The sequence below is a fragment of the Euleptes europaea genome, chromosome 13, assembly GCF_029931775.1.
Source record: "Euleptes europaea isolate rEulEur1 chromosome 13, rEulEur1.hap1, whole genome shotgun sequence".
NCBI lineage: Eukaryota > Metazoa > Chordata > Lepidosauria > Squamata > Sphaerodactylidae > Euleptes > Euleptes europaea.
Genome location: NC_079324.1, coordinates 39203373 through 39223380, shown reverse-complemented (window position 1 = coordinate 39223380; position 20008 = coordinate 39203373). Strand labels below are relative to the sequence as shown.

Genomic DNA, 20008 nt, shown 5'->3' with positions numbered 1-20008 from the left:
CTTTGCCTCCTACCCAGACATTTGGGCAACAGGAGGAAGTTATAATCTCAACAAAGTGCGGAAGCCGGGCTCCATCTCAGCTGTTTTGTTTCAAGACAGCACCAAGCTATGACCCAGGCAAAGGGGAAGATGGTCAGAGCTAGAACAGGCAGGAAGCTGCAGGCCAGGCAGCCACTGTCAAACCACCCTGATCTTTCAGCGAGGCTCCATGGATGATGAGGAGAGCAGGGAGAGTCATAACAGCAAGGGTTAAAGGTAAAGGTCCCCTGTGCAAACATCGGGTCATCCCTGACCCATGGGGTGAAATCACATCCCAACGTTTCCTAGGCAGATTTTGTTTATGGGGTGGAAGGAAAGAGTAGGACTCTGCAGAGTTGCTGATTTCTCTCCCCCAGCAAATGTTTCCAAGTAGCAAATCCCATTATGGAGAGGCGGAGTGTTTCTTTTCATAGTGCAACCTTCATTCTGACTTCTGCAGAACATTAGGAAAGCTCCCCTTCCCCAAAACTTACCAGAGCAGAGAGATCTGAATTAAAAAATAAAGCAACAATTTTATTCTGTTATATTGTTTCTTTTACTCCTTCAGGGGTTTTGTTTCCCCAACGCAACTTCAAAGGGTTATATAATAAAGTCTTTTCTTCTAAAAAGAAGATTAATTTCCACAGATTATATATAGTGCAATTGGTTATCTTGTAGAAAAAAAATAAAACATTATTATTGTTCGCTCCATATGGGGAAAACTGAAGACAGCTCTGGATTCTCAATAAAAAAGAGAAGCAAAAAAATGTGGGAGTCCATCTAGAAAGTTCCTTTAGGGAGGGGCGCTGCAACCCTCCTCCACACTTGGGCTCAATTGAACAATATGGAGTCCGGGTCCTGGTTTGCCATTTGTGCGATATGCTTTAATACATCCTTTTTCGTAATGATTCCCAGGAGTTTCCTGAAAGAGGCCATCAACATAAGTAGTTAGCGCAGGGATCTAGTGCAGGGATCTACCCACCCATTGTTATCAGACAGAAGCCCCGCCTTGGTGGCAAAGAGCCCCGACTTTCAGAATTCAATTAGCATCCTGTTTCGCAGAACTTGTGTTTTCTCTCTGTTTAGAACCTACATGATGAGCCAAGCTAACTAACCACACGGTCACGCTATTAAAAACCCAAGCCCATTTCAAGCTGGTTTGCTGGCTGCCTTCTCCCAGTGAAGTATGAGAAGAAAAGTTCTTCGCAAATGCTTGAAGAAGATTCCTTCCCGCCCCCGTACTGCAGTTTCCGAGGAACTTCTCTGTGTGTTTGGGGGGGTGGTCACTTCTGTTAAAAAGCTTTGGAAGTCTTTGAATTTTGTTGTATACAAGAAAACCCGTGCCACAAAAGCACTGATTTACTGCTGCCCGGGCTTTCGAAAAGCAAGAACTGATTGCATCCACTACTTCAGTCGCAAGGTGTTGCAGATTGGTTTTCAGCCGGTTAAAAAAGCGGCATCTTTTAAAAACCAAAACAGACTTGCTAAACTTTGTTTATAGTAACTTTATTTTCCAGCCTTTTTTATATGTGTGATTTGTATATACAATATATTTGTGATTACTGCCACTTATCTCTTGTCGTCTCTCCTTTTCTTGATCCACTTTTGACATGGGAAGAGACTTCGAAAGCTCCTCCCCATCCAATACAGCAGAACCGGGAAGGCACTGTGTTCCGGGGATGGCCAGAAACGCCCTCACCCGAAATGCAAGCAGCACAAATAATGCAACTAACTGGGTCACACCGACCATAAACTCCTAGTGATTCCATTGCACCCCGTTTTAATAGGGCCCCCAAAGATGGATAACCTTTCTTTTAGAGGGATCATTTCAGCTTGTTTTTTCACGTGCCAATTGCTCGTGGCTGTAGTACCAAAAAGATCACATTGATGCAATTTGTCAAGAAGCACCCAAACGCTCAGACAGAGCTTGAGGTAGCCAATCAACCTGCCCCTCTTCACCTCCCACCCAGTATTATCCTCACCCGTTGTGCGTGACCAGGCACTGACGTAGACCAAGTTTGCGGAAAATGTCCACCACAATTTCCATGGGTGTTTGGTCTGTCACAGTGAAAGGACTGAGGTCAAGGATGCTCCGGAGTTTGAGTGTGGACGGGGAGCTGGGAGGCAGCGGCGGGGAGTGGTCAGTGAAATAAATAACAGAGCTGCTCACAATTCCATCTTGCTTCTTCCGGGCGTTTTCTGGGGGAGGAAAAAGGAGAGCTGTTGGGAACCGAACTGAACAAGCTGACCACACACACCACCCTTCTCTTTACCCTTGGCAACTGCCACTGGAGTACCCAGAGGTTTGGGGTGGGTGGGTTTCTCTCGCTGCAGAATTTGGGCCACTTTCACACAGACATTTAACATAACATTAGAACATAAGAAAGGCCATGCTGGATCAGACCAAGGTCCATCAAGTCTAGCAGTCTGTTCACACAGTGGCCAGATGCCTCTAGGAAGCCCACAAAGAAGACGACTGCAGCAGCATTATCCTGCCTGTGTTCCACAGCACCTAATATAATAGGCATGCTTCTCTGGTCCTGGAGAGAATAGGTATGCATCATGACTAATATCCATTTTGACTAGCAGCCATGGATAGGCCTCTCCTCCACGAACATGTCCACATCCCTCTTAAAGCCTTCCAAGTTGGCAGCCATCACCACATCTTGGGGCAGGGAGTTCCACAATTTAAGTATGTGTTGTGTGAAGAAATTCTTCCTTTTAATTTACATTTTTAGCCCTGACCACACCATTCTCCTAGTCCCCCTTCAGTCTAGATCCAACCAAACAGGGCAAGACAAGGCATCAGCACATGGAACTGGGAGGCCTCCGCAAACCCTGTGGTCTCGGGCACCTGATCAAACTACCTTCTTGCGAGGTGCAGGCCTAAAGTCTGCAGTTATCACAGATGGTATTCTACCACCTGTGGTGAAAGCATCCCAAAATGACATTGGGTAAGGTGCAAGATTACTCTAAGGTACAGCTTCGGAAAGGAGAGAAAGGAAATCCTCACCAAGGTCTTACGTGGGGGAAGAAACCTTCTTGACCCCAGCAGCCCACAATTGGGGGGAGAGGTTGTGGCTCAGTGGTAGAGCATCTGCTTGGCATGCAGAAGGTCCCAGGTTCAATCCCCGGCATCTCCAGGTAAAGGGACTAGGCAAGTAGGTGATGAGAAAGATCTCTGCCTGAGACCCTGGAGAGCCGCTGCTGGTCTGAGTAGACAATACTGACTTTGATGGACCAAGGGTCTGATTCCGTAGAAGGCAGCTTCATGTGTTCACTGTGTGAACAGACTGCTGGACTTGATGGGCCTTGGTCTGATCCAACAGAGATGAGAACAAACACTGTGCCTCCCCTCCCAGTGTACAATAACCTTTATGAGTATCTCTCTGCTCACTCACCAATGGAGATGATGAGATCTCGCCGGAGGACAAACCCCACCAGCCGCTGGGACTCTCTCGACACCACCACAGGGTAGCCACTGTAGGTGGTCTCATTGACAATGGCCTCCACATCTTCGACGGTCATGCTATCTTGCGTGAGGACTGTCAGGGCGGGGTCACTGTGCCGCGGCCTCATAACGTCCATTGCTAGAGTCTTGTGAGAGAACTCCTCTTTGGCCTCCAAGAAAGGGTACCCGTTGAGGCGGATGTGGGCATCATAAATGCCCTCCCGGCCGATGGCATCAGCCACCCACTTGCTGGTCATGGCAGCAGCCATCAAAGGCACAATGTACTCCAGCCCCCCGGTGAGTTCGAACATTATAACCACAAGGGACACAGTCATGCGCGTCACTCCTCCTGCAATGCAAAAGCATCTGTGAGCAAGATGAACACTTCCAGACCTCTGTCATACAGATTCTCCCCTTTTACGTGTGGTATAAACTATGTGCATCATGCAGAGCTTGCTAGGACAAGGTGGGAAAAGCAACAGTACAGTCAATCCTCAGTAATGTTAGCTTTGATTTAAACTAAGCAGAAATTCAGGAGCTTGGAAAAAAAATAAATTGGCCAGTTACTCCTAAAGACTAGATGCAGCCCACAGAAGAGTGGAGGCTGCCTCCAGTCCAATAACCATAATGAACCATTATTAACTCAAAAAGCTCCATGTATATATAACCAGACAAAAGAAATCAAGCTGACAGAACACCCTTCACTTAAGATGAAGAGCCTTGCTGGAATAGACCAAGTGGCTATCTAGACCAACATCCCATTCCCCAACAGTGGCCAACCAGAAGTTTCTGGGAAGTCTACAATCTGGCCAGGAAAGCAACTGCCTGTCCACATGGTATGTCTCCAGCACCTGACACTCAAAAGTATACTGCCTTGGATCATGGAGGCTTAAACCTATCATAGCTAATAACCACTGCAGACTTGCTCTCTTTAGCTTTCCTTAAAGCTATTACAGCTAATGGCCATCACCAGGTAAAAACATTCTACTTTCACAGACATTTGTCTGATGTTCATAGTTTGGTTCTTTTAAATCAGCTTTTTTTATTTTAAACACCTCTGAACTTTGGTCTCATGACTATGGCTCTCAGAAAGCGACTTTGTGCTGTCGTTTATAGTTGTTTTATTTTGCCGGTTTGGTTTTCATTTTTATAAGCTGCCTTGCAAGCTTTTCAGGTGAGCGTGTAGCATTTTATTTTTTGAAAAAAAGTTTTAGATAAATGGATTGTGGCAGTGAATTCCGTACGCAAATTGTGGCTTATGCGTGAAACAGTACTTACAAGCGGACCGGATTTGAAGCCGATCCCAGGACGCACAAGAGTGCTGGAGCGCTACAGCTTAGAAATGGTGACCGCTCCCCCAACTTTGATTTCCTTCTTGGGGACAAAGAGCTATTCTTAGGGTGACGATGATGTGTTACTTATAGCAACTTCTTCAAAAGCCCTTTTAAAATAGCCGCTGCTTCAAAAGAGAAGGTAACCTTATAGTGGTAAATCAAAATTGGTGTTCTACACTGATTTGTGCTCCAGTTAACAGAGGTGAGTTTAAGTCAAGTAAACAAGCTTGCAGTTTTACAGCTATTCCTTAATGTTCAAAACATGTGATATTCTTAATTGCCCTGACATACTTATGAAACCGTATAGAATGATTATGCTATTTCAACAGGGAAATTCAGGCTTCAATTTAAAAATATATATCAGTGAGTACTGTATCCCCTCCCCTAACAGTATGTAAATTACCAGAGATAAAGGGCCAAACTTCACACTGATTTGCTCAGGTGCTGAACTCAGAATGGGACCATGGAGCAGAGGCAATTTAACCCTTCATCTCTGCACCGCTAGGAAGCCGCTGTTTGCCCCACTACAGCAAACACACAGAACACCTGTTAAATTTATCCCAAAGGATCAGAGTATCACCGGAGCTGATTCAGGTCGGAAAATGGAATGGAAGAAAGAAGTTAAAATCACCTCCACCCCCCAATAGCCATGCTCCACACATTGTCCCAAATGACTGCTATTTGGGAAGAAAAATACTTGGGAGTTTCAGTCGCTGAACTCCCAGCATCACACAGAGTTTGGCTGAAATAACACCTTTACATCTTTCATAGACTCATAGAGTTGGAAGGGACCACCAGGGTCATCTAGTCCAATCCTCTGCACAATGCAAGAAATTCACAACTACCTCCCCAACACACCCCCAGTAACCCCCTACTCCATGCCCAGAAGATGGCCAAGATGCCCTCCCTCTCATGAACTGCCTAAGGTCATAGAATCAGCATTGCTAACAGATGGCCATCTAGCCTCTGCTTAAAAACCTCCAGGGAAGGAATGCTTATCACCTCCCGAGGAAGCTTGTTCCACTGAGGAACAGCTCTAAATACTAGAAAATTCTTCCTAATGTCTAGACGGAAACGCTTTTAATTTAATTTCAACCCGCTGGTTCTGGTCCGACCTTATGGGGCAACAGAAAACAACTCGGCACCATCCTCTATATGAAAACCCTTCAAGTACTTGAAGATGGTTATCATATCACCTCTCGGTCTTCTCCCCTTCAGGCTAAATTTTTTTACCTGGTGCCTTAATGCAGTAGCATGGAATAAGAAACAAAACTTATGACAAGGGGAGACAATGATTAGAAACAATGACTAGAAACTTCTTCCTTGGAGCTCTGCCCTGAAAATGGAAGACAGGTCATCTGGGTTTCCTCCAGCTGCAGAACTAGAGAGAGTTTCAGCTCAGATTCGGAGGGCCACCAAAGCACCAGCCTGCCCAGCCTTGGCCTTCGTGCCCATGCAGCGAGCTTGCCCGACACTCACCTAGGCAGGCGGCAGCTCCCACCATTGCATAAAGGCCAGGAGTGATGCAGTCAGCCCCCGGGCTGCACCAGCCATGGAAGATGCCCCAGTCGTGGTGATAGTACGCCAGCTGCTCCATCCCCACTCCCAGCAGCCGGCCCACGATGGCCCCAACAGCCATGCTAGGGATGAAGAGACCTGAAGGCACCTGCAACAGAAACAGACCCGCTTGGGGCAACTGGGCAACGGGAAGCAAACTTCGGATCTGTTCGACAGCTGGACCAGTAAAGAGTACTGGGCAGCTCTTTCCCCAGAGACCTCAAAGCCACTGCAGAAAGCTCCATAAGGAGCACTACAGACAGCAAAAAACGCTCAGGCATCCCTGCTCGAAGGTTTGGGGCCCCATGGAAGAGGATGAAGAAACTGCATGCAGATAGCCACAGCACTTCACAATGCGTTCACGTGTGCTCTCGCTACGGCTTCTTATAGCCAAAAAAGGAACGCCTTGGCTCACCCTGGCTCTGTTCCTGTGTCCTGCCCTGTTCCTGCTTCCATTCTCTCCTCCACCCGCTTTGTGCCTCTGCCACCTCTATGTGCCCTGCCAGCCCGATTTTACACTCTCCACTCCCTGACTGCAGCATCTCTCCTCTTGCTGTTTCTTGTCAATGGAACACTTGGCTCCTTCTGTCGGTATATTTAACACGCACCCAGATAAAACCACAGCCCTTCAAGCCGATCTTTCGCGCTTGCCATTTCTCCCACCCTTCTCCCCTTTAGGTATCTCTCTTATTTAGACTGCAAGCCTGAGTCAGGCCTTGCATTTTTTAAACTATACTGCACATATAGTGCGTGGTTTAGGCAAGCACTCCAGAAAGGTGTTATTAGGTGAAGGCAGTCCCCTGTGCAAGCACCGGGTCATTCCTGACCCATGGGGTAATGTCACATCCCGACGTTTCCTAGGCAAACTTTGTTTACGGGGCGGTTTGCCATTGCCTTCCCCAGTCAAGGTGTTATTAAAAAGGTAAAGGTAGTCCCCTGTGCAAGCACCGGGTCATTCCTGACCCATGGGGTGATGTCACATCCTGACGTTTCCTAGGCAGACTTTGTTTACAGGGTGGTTTGCCAGTGCCTTCTCCAGTCATCTTCCCTTTACCCTGAGCAAGTTGGGTCCTCATTTTACCGACCTGGGAAGGATGGAAGGCTGAGTCAACCTTGAGCGGGCTACCTGAAACCGACTTCCGTTGGGATCGAACTCAGGTCGTGAGCAGAGCTTGGACTGCAGTTCTGCAGCTTACCACTCTGCACCACGGGGCTCCTAAGGTGTTGTTAGATATAAACCCTTGACTGCATTTCCTTCTTACCTTCATGCCGAAAGTGAATATAGTGATGACGGCCTTGAAGATGAGAGCCAAGGCCAGCAGCCACATGGCCTTGTAGACTCCTGGCCCGGCAGCTCTATCGGGTAGATCGTCCCCCTTGGTGCTGTTGGCATCATTGATGTAGTCACAGAGTTGGGAGGAGTCCAGAAGGCCACAGTCATTGAAGAGCTCAGAGATCAGCTCGCTGGTGCTCATCCGGGTGTACTCGTTGGGGAAGGCCAGGATGGCTGTGATGGCAGTCACCACAATCACCTCCGTCACAGGGTACTTGCCCAGCTTGGTGGTTTTGCGCCTCCGACACCAGGCTATGTTGCTGCGGATGAAGAAGGCCCCCCAGAGGCCACCGAAGATCCCCAAGAGGATGAAGGGCACCAGCTCTAGCAGATGCCATGGAGTGTGGAACTCCACGTAGAACAGGACGAGGCGGCTGTTCCCAAAGGGGTTGATGGAGCGCAAGGTGAAGGCTGCCACCAGGGCAGCAAAGAAGGACCGCCACAGCGTCTTGAGAGGGAAATAGTAGCTGACCTGGGACAGAGAGGGAAGATTCAGTCCTGGTGGCCTCACGCCGGAGACATGGCTTCAATTACTTGGTTTAATATTACTTTGCCTCCCATACAGTCAGCTTTGTAGCCATGAGTTTCTATCTTCACAGCCATAATGGCTAGAAATCTGGGGTGGTCAATGCTCTCAGGAAGTTGACGTTACAAATTCACGCAATACAAACTGCAGGATGCGCACAGCCAGCAACCAGCTCCAACCCTCAGGACCACCTGCACGGGACTTCCGAGGGATTGCGGCCATTTCCGTGAAAGCGCCACACAGCCAGCAAGTAGGGCTGCTCCAAACTCTGACATCAGAATGCAAAGCACCAATCCAGCGGAAGCAACAGGGCTTTCACGTGGGCATGGGAGCCCCAGGGGTAAGCAGGCTGCGCCTTCCCTGTGAGCCAACCGAGTGAGCTTGTCATGCACTGAAGGAGGTGGTCAAAAGCAAACCTCAAATTCGTACTAACCTCTTCTAGACTGAAGAGCACACCACCAATGGGGGCACCGAATGCAACAGATACACCAGCAGCTGCAGCAGCTGATAAGACCTAGGAGAGAGATCCACGATATAGCTAATGCTGAAGCTGATCCAAGGTACTAATAGATGGTGAGTACTAACATGCATACACTCACACACAAACTTCTCTCTGAAAAAATAACTTTCTAGCCTTAAGGCAGTTAACTTTGCAGCCTTTGGGTATTACAGCTGCATCACTCTCATAGAGTATGTTAGAAGTACAGACTTCAGGGGAGAGAGGCCAAGTGCATCAGTCCCAGTAGGGTAGCTCAGCTTGCTCCAGAGCTACAAACCCTTCCTTTGGAAATTAAGGAGGCAGTTATCCATCTGCTACTTAAAAACAACAACCTGTCCCTACAGAAAAATGGTCTCTAACCTGCCCTTTCTCAGCAAAGTGATTGAGAGAGCAGTAGTGGACCAACTCCAGGTCTTCTTGGATAACTAATCTACTCTAGACCCTTTTCAGTCTGGTTTCAGGACGGGCTATGGGACAGAGACAATGCTGCTAGCTTTAGTTGATCACCTTTTCCTGAGTGTAGACAAAGGCCAAGCCTCTCTCTGCTGCTGTTATTGGATTTACAGTTTACTTTGATACAGTAGATAATGCCGTCTTGTTGAGGAACCTGGAGGCAGAAGTAATCAGGGGATGCGCACTAAACTGGTTCAAGTCATTCCTTGCAGATTGGACTCAAAGGGCTGCTGTGGGAGACCAGTTGTCATCAGTACGGACCTTGTGGAGTTCCACGGGACGCAATCCTATCTCCCACACTTTTCCATCTCTATGTAAAGCCCTTAGGACAAATCATTTGTAGCTTTGGGGTTGGATCTCATCATTATGCGGATGATACCCAGCTCTATATATCCTTGTCTAAATCCCCTGGTGATAAGGTAGAGGTCCTGACTGCTGAGTTAAATTGGCTAAGAGTGAACACATTGAAACTAAACCCTGAACAGACAGAGATAATGCTGGCTGGGAAAGTGGAGCTCTTGAAGGACACTGTGCTCCCCACTTCTGATGGAGTTAAGCCGACCCTTACTGATGCATTTAAGAGCCTTGGGGTTATTCTGGACCCGGCTTTATTACCGGAGAAGCAAGTTACAAAAAAAGGCTTTCTTCCAACTCAGCCTAGCCTGAAAGATGGCCTCTTACTGTGATACAGCTGAGCTGGCCATCTGGATCCATGCCAAAGTAACATGGAGGTTAGACTACTGTAATGCTCTGTACATTAGTCCCCCCTCAAAATCAATTCAGAAACTCCAGATGGTGCAGAACGTCACAACAGCTATTATCGGGAGGTAGATGGAGCACTGTTATTACTCCCATCCTCCAATCCACTGGCTGCCCATCAGTTATTCAGCTCAATGTAAGGTATTAGCTATCACGTGTAAAGCCCTTTATGGCCGCGGACAGTCACATCTGGGAAACCAGCTCTCCTCCTATGCTCCGCCATGACAAGCTCCGCTCACTGGAGCAGGGTCTTCTGCAGGTGCCAACTTGCAAATTGGCAAAATCAACAACTGCCTGTCCACGTGCCTTTCTCTGTTGTGGCCCCCACCTTGTGGACAAGCCTGCCCGAGGAGATCAGGTCGGCTCCCGATCTCATGGCTTTCTGCAAACTATGCAAACCTGAATAATTCAAGAGGTTTTTTTCTGCACAGGCAATAGAGTTGCGCTGCACTACGTGATTCAAAAAATTACTGAGAAAAATTATTAGGGACTGTGGACCATGCTAGCGTGTATGGCTTGCTGCAACTAGGATCCTATGATGGAATTTTGTATCATTTAAGAAGAATTGGTTTTTATATGCTGACTTTCTCTACCACTTAAGGGAGACTCAAACTGGCTTACAATCACCTTCCCTTCCCCTCCCCACAACAGACAACCTGTGAGGTAGGTGGGACTGAGAGAGTGTGACTAGCCCAAGGTCACCCAGCTGGCTCCGTGTGTAGGAGCAGGGAAACAAATCCAGTTCACCAGATTAGCCTCCGCCACTCATGTGGAGGAGTGGGGAATCAAACCCGGTTCTCCAGATCAGACTCCACTGCTCCAAACCACCGCTCTTAACCACTACGCCATGCTGGTGTATGTTTATGATTATGTGTATGTTTATAATTATGCTTTGCTTCAGTTCTCTTTTTTAAACTTCTGGTTGGTTCTTCGACCTTAACCCTGTTGCATTGTTTATAGAATGCCCCATTCGTTGAAAGTATTGACTCACTCCGGGTAATCCGCCTTGAGTCCCAGTGAGAAATGTGGACTACAGATAAACGTAAATAAAAAAACCATTCAGGAAGCCATCTTGTTGCATCCCTTCCGAGAAACTCTTTGCTGCCCAGCCGGCCCGTGCTACCTTCACGACGAGAGAACACTTGCAGCAGCCCTTGACTTACCTCTCGGCGCTTGGCCTCATTCTTCCTATACTTGGTGAAGAGATGACAAAGGATGTTCCCGCAGCAGCAGGCCACGTGCACCAGGGGGCCTTCCTTCCCCAGGCTCAGGCCTGAGGAAACGGCCAGCACCAGGGTCACTGTCTTGATGAGCAGCGTCCACTTGCCCAGGTAGCCCCGAATGATGAAGCCGCTCAAGATAGTTTTAATCTGGAAGGCAAAACACAAACAGGCTGCAGCACAAACACAGCAGTGGTCTAAACAAAGCGGACTCATATAGCTGGAAACCCACTCAATATGTAGGGGAAGAAGCCAGCTTTATATTTATTTACTTCATTTATACCCTAGTGCAGACCCAAAATGGCTTTCATTGTTCTCCTCTCCTCCATTTTATCCTCACAACAACCCTGTGAGGTAGGTTAGGCTCAGAGTGTGTGACCGGCCCAAGGTCACCCAGCAAGCCTCCATGGCAGAGCAGGGGATCAAATCTGGGTCTCCCAGATCCTAGTCTGACACTCTAACCACTGCACTACACTGCCTCACGATGTGCATTAGTTTTGCGTGCCCATTTTTAAGATGGCCAAGTTGAGGTCAACGCACAGCCTTCCAAGCAATCCACACCATTTTCCAGCAGTTGCACTCCTACTGAACTCACTGAGAAAGGAATTAAAAACCAGGAGGCAACGAGAGAAAAAGACCCGCTTTTGAGAGAAGTCCACACCCCTCTTCTCTGAACTGGTTTGCTCTTGCCATCTTTCCTAGGGTTCCTCATGCAGAATATCTACTTTCTGTGCTAGATTCAAGAGATGAAACTGGGCACATGTGGGGAGGAGGAGGACATGCCTGCAAACGGCACGGAAGGAAGGTCCACCCTCTCGAACGAGCCCTCCGGGAAGACCTATCCCTGTTCTCCGCTTGTTCATCAAATGCAGCCCAAGAAAGAAACCTACAAGCCAAACTTACCTCTGGGATCCCTGAGCCACAAGCATAGGGAGCAAAGCCTCTGACCAGCAACACGGCAAGCAGGGAGAACAGCAGTGCCCAGAGGACGTACATGAAGTAGTTGAGGACATAAGCAAAGGCCTCCTGAAAGGCAGAAACACAGAAGGATCCCTGTCAAGCTTCTGCCATGTGAGGAAGAAGATGCTTAGCAGAGGCGCACTGGCATTGCCCCCCAGGGCTTCTGCCTCGGTTTGGTCAAGCAGGACACATGTATTTTGGGAGCAACAAGACTAATGCATAGATATACATTCAGATGTATGCCACCAGTGCCCCTACCCAGGATGCTCCAGTTCCCATTACAAACCCCTGCTTGGTCGCTGGTCAGAAGCTGTGCCCACGTCTTCCATTCCGGACATTTGTCCCTGTCCTGAAAGGTGGTTTCCTGAGAAGTCCAGCAGCAGTGCTCGTGGTTGTACCAGAAGCCCTGCAGGCACACACCCTCTTTCAGGTCTGTCATCCAGTGGGCAGAGATGTCGATCAAACCTGCTATCGCCCCTGTGTTTGAAAATCAGTAGTTTAGCACAGAGCAGAGGACGGCAGACAACCAAGAAAGCCAAACAGGGACCAAATGGGCTCTCTCTGGCTTCTACTTCCACCAATAGGGAGATGTGGGGACTTATGGGGATTCCTTTGCACTCGGAGGAATTTCAAAGGCCTGGGAGTCACAGCGTGAACTGGTGAAAATGGAAGAACAGGCATAGTCCACTAGGTTTTGCCATCTCACCTGCCAACAGGCCGATTTTCAGCATCAACAGCCATCCTGAGAAAGCATCACTGATGCTGTGGATCAGGGCCCAGGTGGACTCTTTGCTTTTATTGGTGATCTGAGAAAGGAGATTTGAGAGAGAGAGAGAGAGAGAGAGAGAGAGAGAGAGAGAGAGAGAGAGAGAGAGAGAGAGAGAGAGAGAGAGAGGCTACACATTTAGCAGGCTGCTGGCAAGAGAAGACCACTTAACATCCATGGCTTTTCCCACCCCACCTCCCCGCACCCCACCATTTGTGCAAGGAGCCGATAAAATGTCAGATGCAGCAAACCAACCCCACCCCCAGCTAATATTACAGCTGCATGTGCAAGGAAGATTTAGACACACTGTCTCCCTGCACCACTTTCCCGGCCAAATCAAGAGCCCCATGCAGCTGCTCTGAAGCTTTTTTTAAAAAAGGAGAAGGAGGAAGGAGACACCCTGAGGACAGATCTCCTGTGCCGTTTCCAGTTTTGCTGCCAAGTGGGAATTCTCAGAACACTTCCCCGCAAACACACCCATCCTGATGCCTGGAGAAAGGAAATGCTCAGAGATGGAACAAGAAGCAGCTCCAGCCTCCCTGCGAAGCCCCGACTGACCTCTCTGTGCCTGTCACGGTCCCGAGACTTTTCCCGCACCCAGTCTATTGTGTTGAAGTCTTCGTAGGTCCCCACGCCAGGCAGCGGCTCTTCCAGGAAATCCATCATCTTGCTTGCGCCGTTCATCGTGCCTCCATTATATGAGGAGAATCCTGCAGAGGAGACAAAAGAACAAAAAGCGCTCTTGATTGATGATACTAGGGCTTGCTAAAGGCCTGGAGGGAAGGATGGAAAGTGGTGGACTGTCAGGCTTGCCTGGAAGGGTCAGAACAAAGAATTTCCAGCACTCTACCTGCAGACAGCCAGGTGCCCTGAGAAGCCCAACAGCAGCAGTGACTGTCCCTAGTAATCAAAGATATTGTACCTGCTTTTGTGCTGGTCGTGGACCGTAATAAAGTTTTAATGTAATGTAAATGTAATCAAAGATAGCTTAAAATGGAACCCCATATGCAGAAGCAGGCTATCACACCAACAACTACTAATAGCCCTTTCCTCCATGAGAGACTAAGGGGTGGGGGAGGAGCTAATGGTGTGGCATATGGGGATCGCTCCTTCCTAGTAGTGGTCTTCACCTGTGAAATCTAGTGACTTCTGGGCCTCCCTAAGCCCCTGGAGCATCTCTGCTATAAATAGTTGGCTGCTGCTGGGACTGGTGGAGGGCTTGACCTTTTGCACCTTAATACTGCATGCTCTTCTGCCAAACAGACAGCTAATGTTGGGTCAGGGGCCTGGAAGGTAGAGTAAACTTAAGGGGAGGGAGGGAACATTCCAGAAAGAGTCAAAGTGGACCCTGAAGAGGCAGGTAGATTACCCAGCAGAGGTCCTTATATCAGTCGGGCAGGCTCAGTCCATGCCAGGCTCCTGATCCTGCCCTGGTGCAGACGACAGGGCACGTGTGCCACTGGGAACAGATGGGCATCTAATCCATGCCTCTGCACAATGGTGGAGCGAGTGCCAGCTGGCTGTTGGAAATCCACCCCACCCCTCACTCTCCACCTTGGCGTGATGCACTGCCACTTCAGCCAAGGCAAGCGACACAGTGGGGAGCCTTCCCCTCCCCTCCCCCACCCCCCACAGACCTGGATGGAAAGTTCCATCTGCAGACTCCTGGAGACCATCGAGCCAGGGAGAGCCAGACGGACCCTTTTCCATTGGGGTTGAAAACGCTGCTGCCGAGAACACCCACAACAGGCAGCCCAGAAAAACTCGTTATAAACCCACAGAAGGGGACGCAGCGTCCCAAGAGGGCAAAGTCGTTTCCCCAAGCAGGTGACTGGGCCAAGTTAATCTTTAAGCGGCTTCCCCTTTAAAGCAAGAGGTAGGCTGAAGAATAAAATGGCTGCTGGGCTCTGAGTGACTTCTCCTGCTTCTCTGAGCCAGGTCAGCAGAGCCACGGGGCTCTCTGTTGATGGTGACCGAGTCAGTTCTCCAAGTGGCACTTGGGAGCTATTCCCCTCCCCCCAAGACAGCACACGAGTGAGAGAAACTCCCTCTTTATCTCTCTTGACCTCCTGAAATTAGCCCCTCTTGCCTCGCATTCCTGCCCTAGCCAGGCCTGCCTTTCTTCCTTTTGCAATCTTTTATAGCTTGGAGCCCTTCCAGCCACGCAGCTTCTGCAACATTGCAAATACAGCTTAAAGGGCATCTCTCTAATCCTCGTGCTGGAACGAAGGAGGGTGCCGCCCCGGGGGGACCTGGCAAACAGCCTCCCCTGCCCTTGAGCAACTCAGAGGCTGGCAGAGGCGGGCTGCCTCCGAAGACAAAGCGCCAGTTCACAGCAACTGGTCAGCAGTGCAGAGAAAGCTGCCCCTCCCCACTTGTCTTCTGGTCCCAGAGACAAGGTCTTCCCGGGGCCACACAGTCTTGGCAGCTAACCCCTGAAAGGGACTGGGGTAAGACTGATGCTCCCTTGGAGCAGGCAGCCACTTTCTCTTCCTTTCAACGGCACAACACCCTTGGGGAGGGAGAAGGGGGGCTGGCAGAGGGTGCTGCCGCAGCTGCCTTCTTTCCCTCGCCAGGATCCCAGCTGTGCTGCCTTCCCTTCCGCTCAACACTCCTGCCAGAGCCCCACGCTGCCGGCACGCCTGGCAGCCTCTTGAGACAAGCTGGTCAGAGCCTGCCCTCTTGTGGAAGAGGGAGGGTTCCAGCTACGGGAAGGAAGCAGCAACAGCAGCATCTTCCCCTTCAGGACAGGGGGGGCAGAGAGACAGCAAACATGCGAGGGGGCTCTCAATTCTCCTTCTCTCCTTCTGTTTCTATCAATAGGCACTGACTTCCCAGTTCCACAGAACATTCAAAACAGGACCTTGGGCACGAGAGATAAAAAGATACCTGCCTTGCAATGGAGTTTCTTATATATTCCTTGGCTGGACCCTATCCCCACCCTTTGCTGACACCAGCTGCTATTCATAGAATCTACAGTTGGGAGGATCCATAAAGGCCATCTAGTCCAACCCCCTGCTCAATGCAGGATCAGCCTAGAGCATCCCTGACAAGTGTTTGTCCAGCCTCTGTTTAAAGACAGCAAGGATCATGGTGAGGGAAAGAAGGCAGCTGTGGCAGTGCCCTCTGCCAGCCCCCCTTCTTTCTCCCCAAGGGTGTTGTGCCATTGAAAGGGAAAGTAGGTTGAGAGCAGATGTGTACAGCTAATGCGTGCTATCTGACTTCTGCTTTGGATGCCTATGTCAAAAGAACGGTTCTGTGAAGTTTGAAAACTCATGTCCATTACTTCTGAACATGAATTGGCCCCGTGGAAAGAACTGCTCACACTCCACATGCCCGTCCCCCCCCACTGAATCAGTGGTGGGGCTTCTAAGATCCCAGATACTTTTGAAAAAGACATCAGAGACAGCTAAAGAATAGCACAGCATAAAGGTTAGGAACATAAATTGGAATCTTCCAGTTCAGATCTCAGCCACTTTCTCAGCTTCAGTATGCAGTGCAGATAATACTAGCCTACCTTACAGGTAGGTACTGTGGGGTCATCAATTCATAGGGTCGCCATTAAGTCGAAAGCAACTTGATGACACTTAACACACACATACACCTTACAGGGCTGTTATTAAGGAGCACCAACACAATATATGCAAAGTGCTCTGGGCCCTTAAGAGAAGGGCTATCTAAATACTCAGCATTGTTCAGCTACCCAGACAATTCATAAAAGAAAGAAAAAGGGGTGCCATTTTGATTTTGTTCCTTGCAAACATTCTCCATCAGCCACTAGAGAGCCAACGTGGTATAGCAGTTACTGTGTTCAACTAGGATCTGGGAGATCCAGGTTTCAATCCCCACGGAAACTTGCTAGGCTTGGGGCCAATCACAAACACAGCCTACTCACATGAACACATGAAACAGCCTTATACTGAATCAGACCCTGGGTCCATCAAAGTCAGTACTGTCTACTCAGACTGGCAGCAGCTCTCCACGGTCTCAGGCAGAGGTCTTTCACATCATTTAGTCCCTTTAACTGGAGTTGCTGGGGATTGAACCTGGGACCTTCTGCATGCCAAGCAGATGCTCTACCTCTGAGCCACGGCCCCTCTACATCATAAAGTTGTTGTGAGTATAAAATGGAGGAGAGGAGGATGGCGTGAGCTGCCTCTCACCCCACCTGCAAAAGTTCTCCACGGTTTCCAAGCCTCTGAAGGACATGGTCCCTATGCCCACTTTTTATGTCAGAGTCATTGCTTGGGCACGACCACTGAAAGCAGCAGGCTCAACAAGGAACAACACCCTTTGCCACAGGAAAGCTAGTTTTGCAAGCTGCAGCACCCTACAGGGATGAAGCACCTTCTGCACTTGAGGACATTCTGAAGAGGCTCATCACTCTGAGCCCCTAAAGAAGAGCCTTGCTTACCATTCCCCACCCACATGCTTCAATACCCAAAACTTCCCTGCTCTTTTCATTACAGAAGGCGATGGGCCAAAAAAATACAATCAGGACTTTTTCCATGGCAACCTCTGGCAAGCTGCTAAGAGACTGTATATCATATTTAACACTTGGATGCTGGTTTGCAAAAGGGGACACAGGAATTCGGAAAGTGCCACACCAGCAGAGGGGTTGGAACAGGCTGCCAGAGGAAAATGCATCTCAGGGACAAGTTGGCCCCTTCCAATGATACTGCTGCTGGTTTGCTCCCGTCTCCTAATTTTATGGCTGAGGCCACCTCCCAGCTAGCCAATGGCAGCAGCGACTGCAGCAGAGGCCAATGGCTGGCTGCTGCTAAATACACAGGATAGGCTGCTGTCAGAAATTGACATCCTCTATCAGCTGCTGAGACTCTCAGAGCCCTGACAGGACTGACCACTAACCCAACCTGCTGTGTCCAGGAGCAGGAACAGGCTCCTCCCTCCCCACTGCAGTGCTGCGCTGTGCCACTTTATGGCAAGAGCGGTCTTAGCCAATGGGCAACTCTGGCAGCTGTCCTGGGCCCTGAGAGCCAGCGTGGGGTAGTGGTTAAGAGCGGTGGCCTCTAATCTGGAGAATCGGGTTTGATTCCCCACTCCTCCACATGAGCAGCAGACGCTAATCTGGTGAACTGGGTTGGTTTCCCCACTCCTATGCATGAAGCCAGCTGGGTGACCTTGGGTTAGTCACAGCTCTCTTAGAGCTCTCTCAGCCCCACCTACCTCACAGGGTGTCTGTTGTGGGGAGGGGAAGGAAAGGTGATTGTAAGCTGGTCTGATTCTTCCTTAAGTGGTAGAGAAAGTCAGCATATAAAAACCAACTCTTCTTCCTCTTCTACACTGGGAGGAGCCCCAACCACCCATGTTTCCCCAGAAGGAAGATGGGAAAGAAGATGACCAGGCTCCTGCCACCATCCATGCCTGCCCCATCTGGGGCCTGGGGCAGCTGGCTTCCAGTGGCGGCTCCTGCCCACCTCGCACAGGCAAGGGCCTCCCCTTGCTCAGCTCTGGCAGGGGGGCTGGCAATGGAAGTGGCGGTGATTCTGGGGCCCCATCCTGGACTTCTGCCCAGGGCCCGAGAATCGCTAAGACCACCCCTGCTCCACGGCACCTCCCTTTCCTACTCTGCCACCCCCTTGAGCAAGTGGCGATGGAGGCTCAGAGCAGCAGTTGCCACTGCCGCTGGGGGAAAAGAGGCCACAGGCAACACAACAAGAGGAGGTTGCTCTCTGTCCCACTGCTGGTCCCCACAGCAACCACGATGTTGCAGCTGCTGCTGCCTCTTGCCTTCACTCCCTCCGGGTGCTGCTCCCTCAGGTGGCAGCTCCACACCTCTTCTTAGCCGCAGCTTCCATTCCCACGCGTGCTACCACTGTCAGTCATTCACCTGCACAGTAGCAAGGGCAGCTAGGCGTCTGCCACTGCCCCAGGGGAGAAGGCAGCAGCGGCCAGGAACAGCACCCCCTTGCCCACCTGCCTTCTGCTGAGCATCAGCTATTGCTGCTCCTAGCTACCATCACAGCCTGTTCAAATCGACAGGCCAGGGATTGGCAGCTGTGGCAGCTACTTGCCTGGCATCTTGGGCCGAGGGAGGAGCCATCACTGGTGGCAGCATAGCTCGTGCAACTGGAGGAGGACCTCACTGGACAGCATCTTGCCCAGGATCCCCCTCCTAAACCATCCTCGAGTCAGCTCTGTGTGATGTGAGGTTTTAGCCCTCACTGCACGTGGGGCGACACTGTAATACGTGATCTTCAGAACAATACCACAGCCTACTCCAGAGTGCCCCAAGACAGCTTCTTCCCCACCAGTATGAATGAACCGCAAGACCCACTATACTTCAGCTGTACTAGAAGCTGGCAATATATAACAAAACCAGAACACCAGGCTAAAGAATAAAGAAATCTATCCATCTATCTATCTATAAAACAACAGGCATAAATAACCTATAAATAACTGATCTCCTTTGGATTTCCTTATCTCCTCTGGACTTCACCCAACTTGTGTTGGTGATCTCTGGTGGCTGATATCCTCCCACGGAATTTGATGCATCCTACTTGACTTTTCATTTATTTCTATACCACGTAGTGGGATTGGGTTTGTTGTTACTTTGTATATCTAGGTGATTTATATTTCATAGTAAGTTATAGGTTATTTATGCCTGTTGTTATATATATTTTTATAGAGATAGACAGACAGACAGATTCTTTAGCCTGGTGTTGTTTTGGTTTAGTTAGATATTGCTATTTTACAACACTATTTTTTGTTTTGTATACTAGAAGGTAGCAACAGGTGTACAAGAGCTCATGTTAGCCAGAAAACTTGGCAACTAAGAAGAAAGATACCGAGAGTCTGCAGGCAGCCCCAGCATTACCTTCCGCCATCTCTCTGTCCAGAGGGGGCACATCATCCACCATAGAGAAGTCGAGGGTTCCCCCTGCGACCTCCACCATGTCTTCATCACTGGTGCTGCTCTGGAAACTCCCACGTCGGTAGCCTTTATTATCCATAGCCAAGAGGTTCAAGACCTGCAATGGGGGAAAGAAGAAACATGTCAGCCATGCCACAAAGTGAAGAAACTTTGTCGAAGCTTGCCTCTTAGATGGGCCTATCACAGCAGTCTGGGCTGAATAGGAAACCATCCAAGTCAGTAGTCTTTTGAACAAAG

General features: G+C 49.5%; 1 protein-coding gene across 1 annotated transcript in view; it reads right to left on the bottom strand.

The window, feature by feature from the left end:
- Positions 1-831: 831 nt before the first annotated feature.
- Positions 832-20008, bottom strand: part of CLCN5 (chloride voltage-gated channel 5) — a 50158-nt gene continuing 30981 nt past the window's right edge. The window contains exons 2-13 of the mRNA XM_056859410.1: positions 19715-19868; positions 13435-13586; positions 12817-12916; positions 12397-12587; positions 12054-12176; positions 11094-11300; positions 8653-8733; positions 7623-8165; positions 6283-6469; positions 3420-3818; positions 2001-2217; positions 832-940 (exon numbers count right to left, since the gene is read on the bottom strand). Coding sequence (XP_056715388.1) covers positions 850-940; positions 2001-2217; positions 3420-3818; positions 6283-6469; positions 7623-8165; positions 8653-8733; positions 11094-11300; positions 12054-12176; positions 12397-12587; positions 12817-12916; positions 13435-13586; positions 19715-19850 — 2427 coding nt within the window. The 5' untranslated portion in view covers positions 19851-19868 and the 3' untranslated portion in view covers positions 832-849. The remainder of the gene's footprint in view (positions 941-2000; positions 2218-3419; positions 3819-6282; positions 6470-7622; positions 8166-8652; positions 8734-11093; positions 11301-12053; positions 12177-12396; positions 12588-12816; positions 12917-13434; positions 13587-19714; positions 19869-20008) is intronic.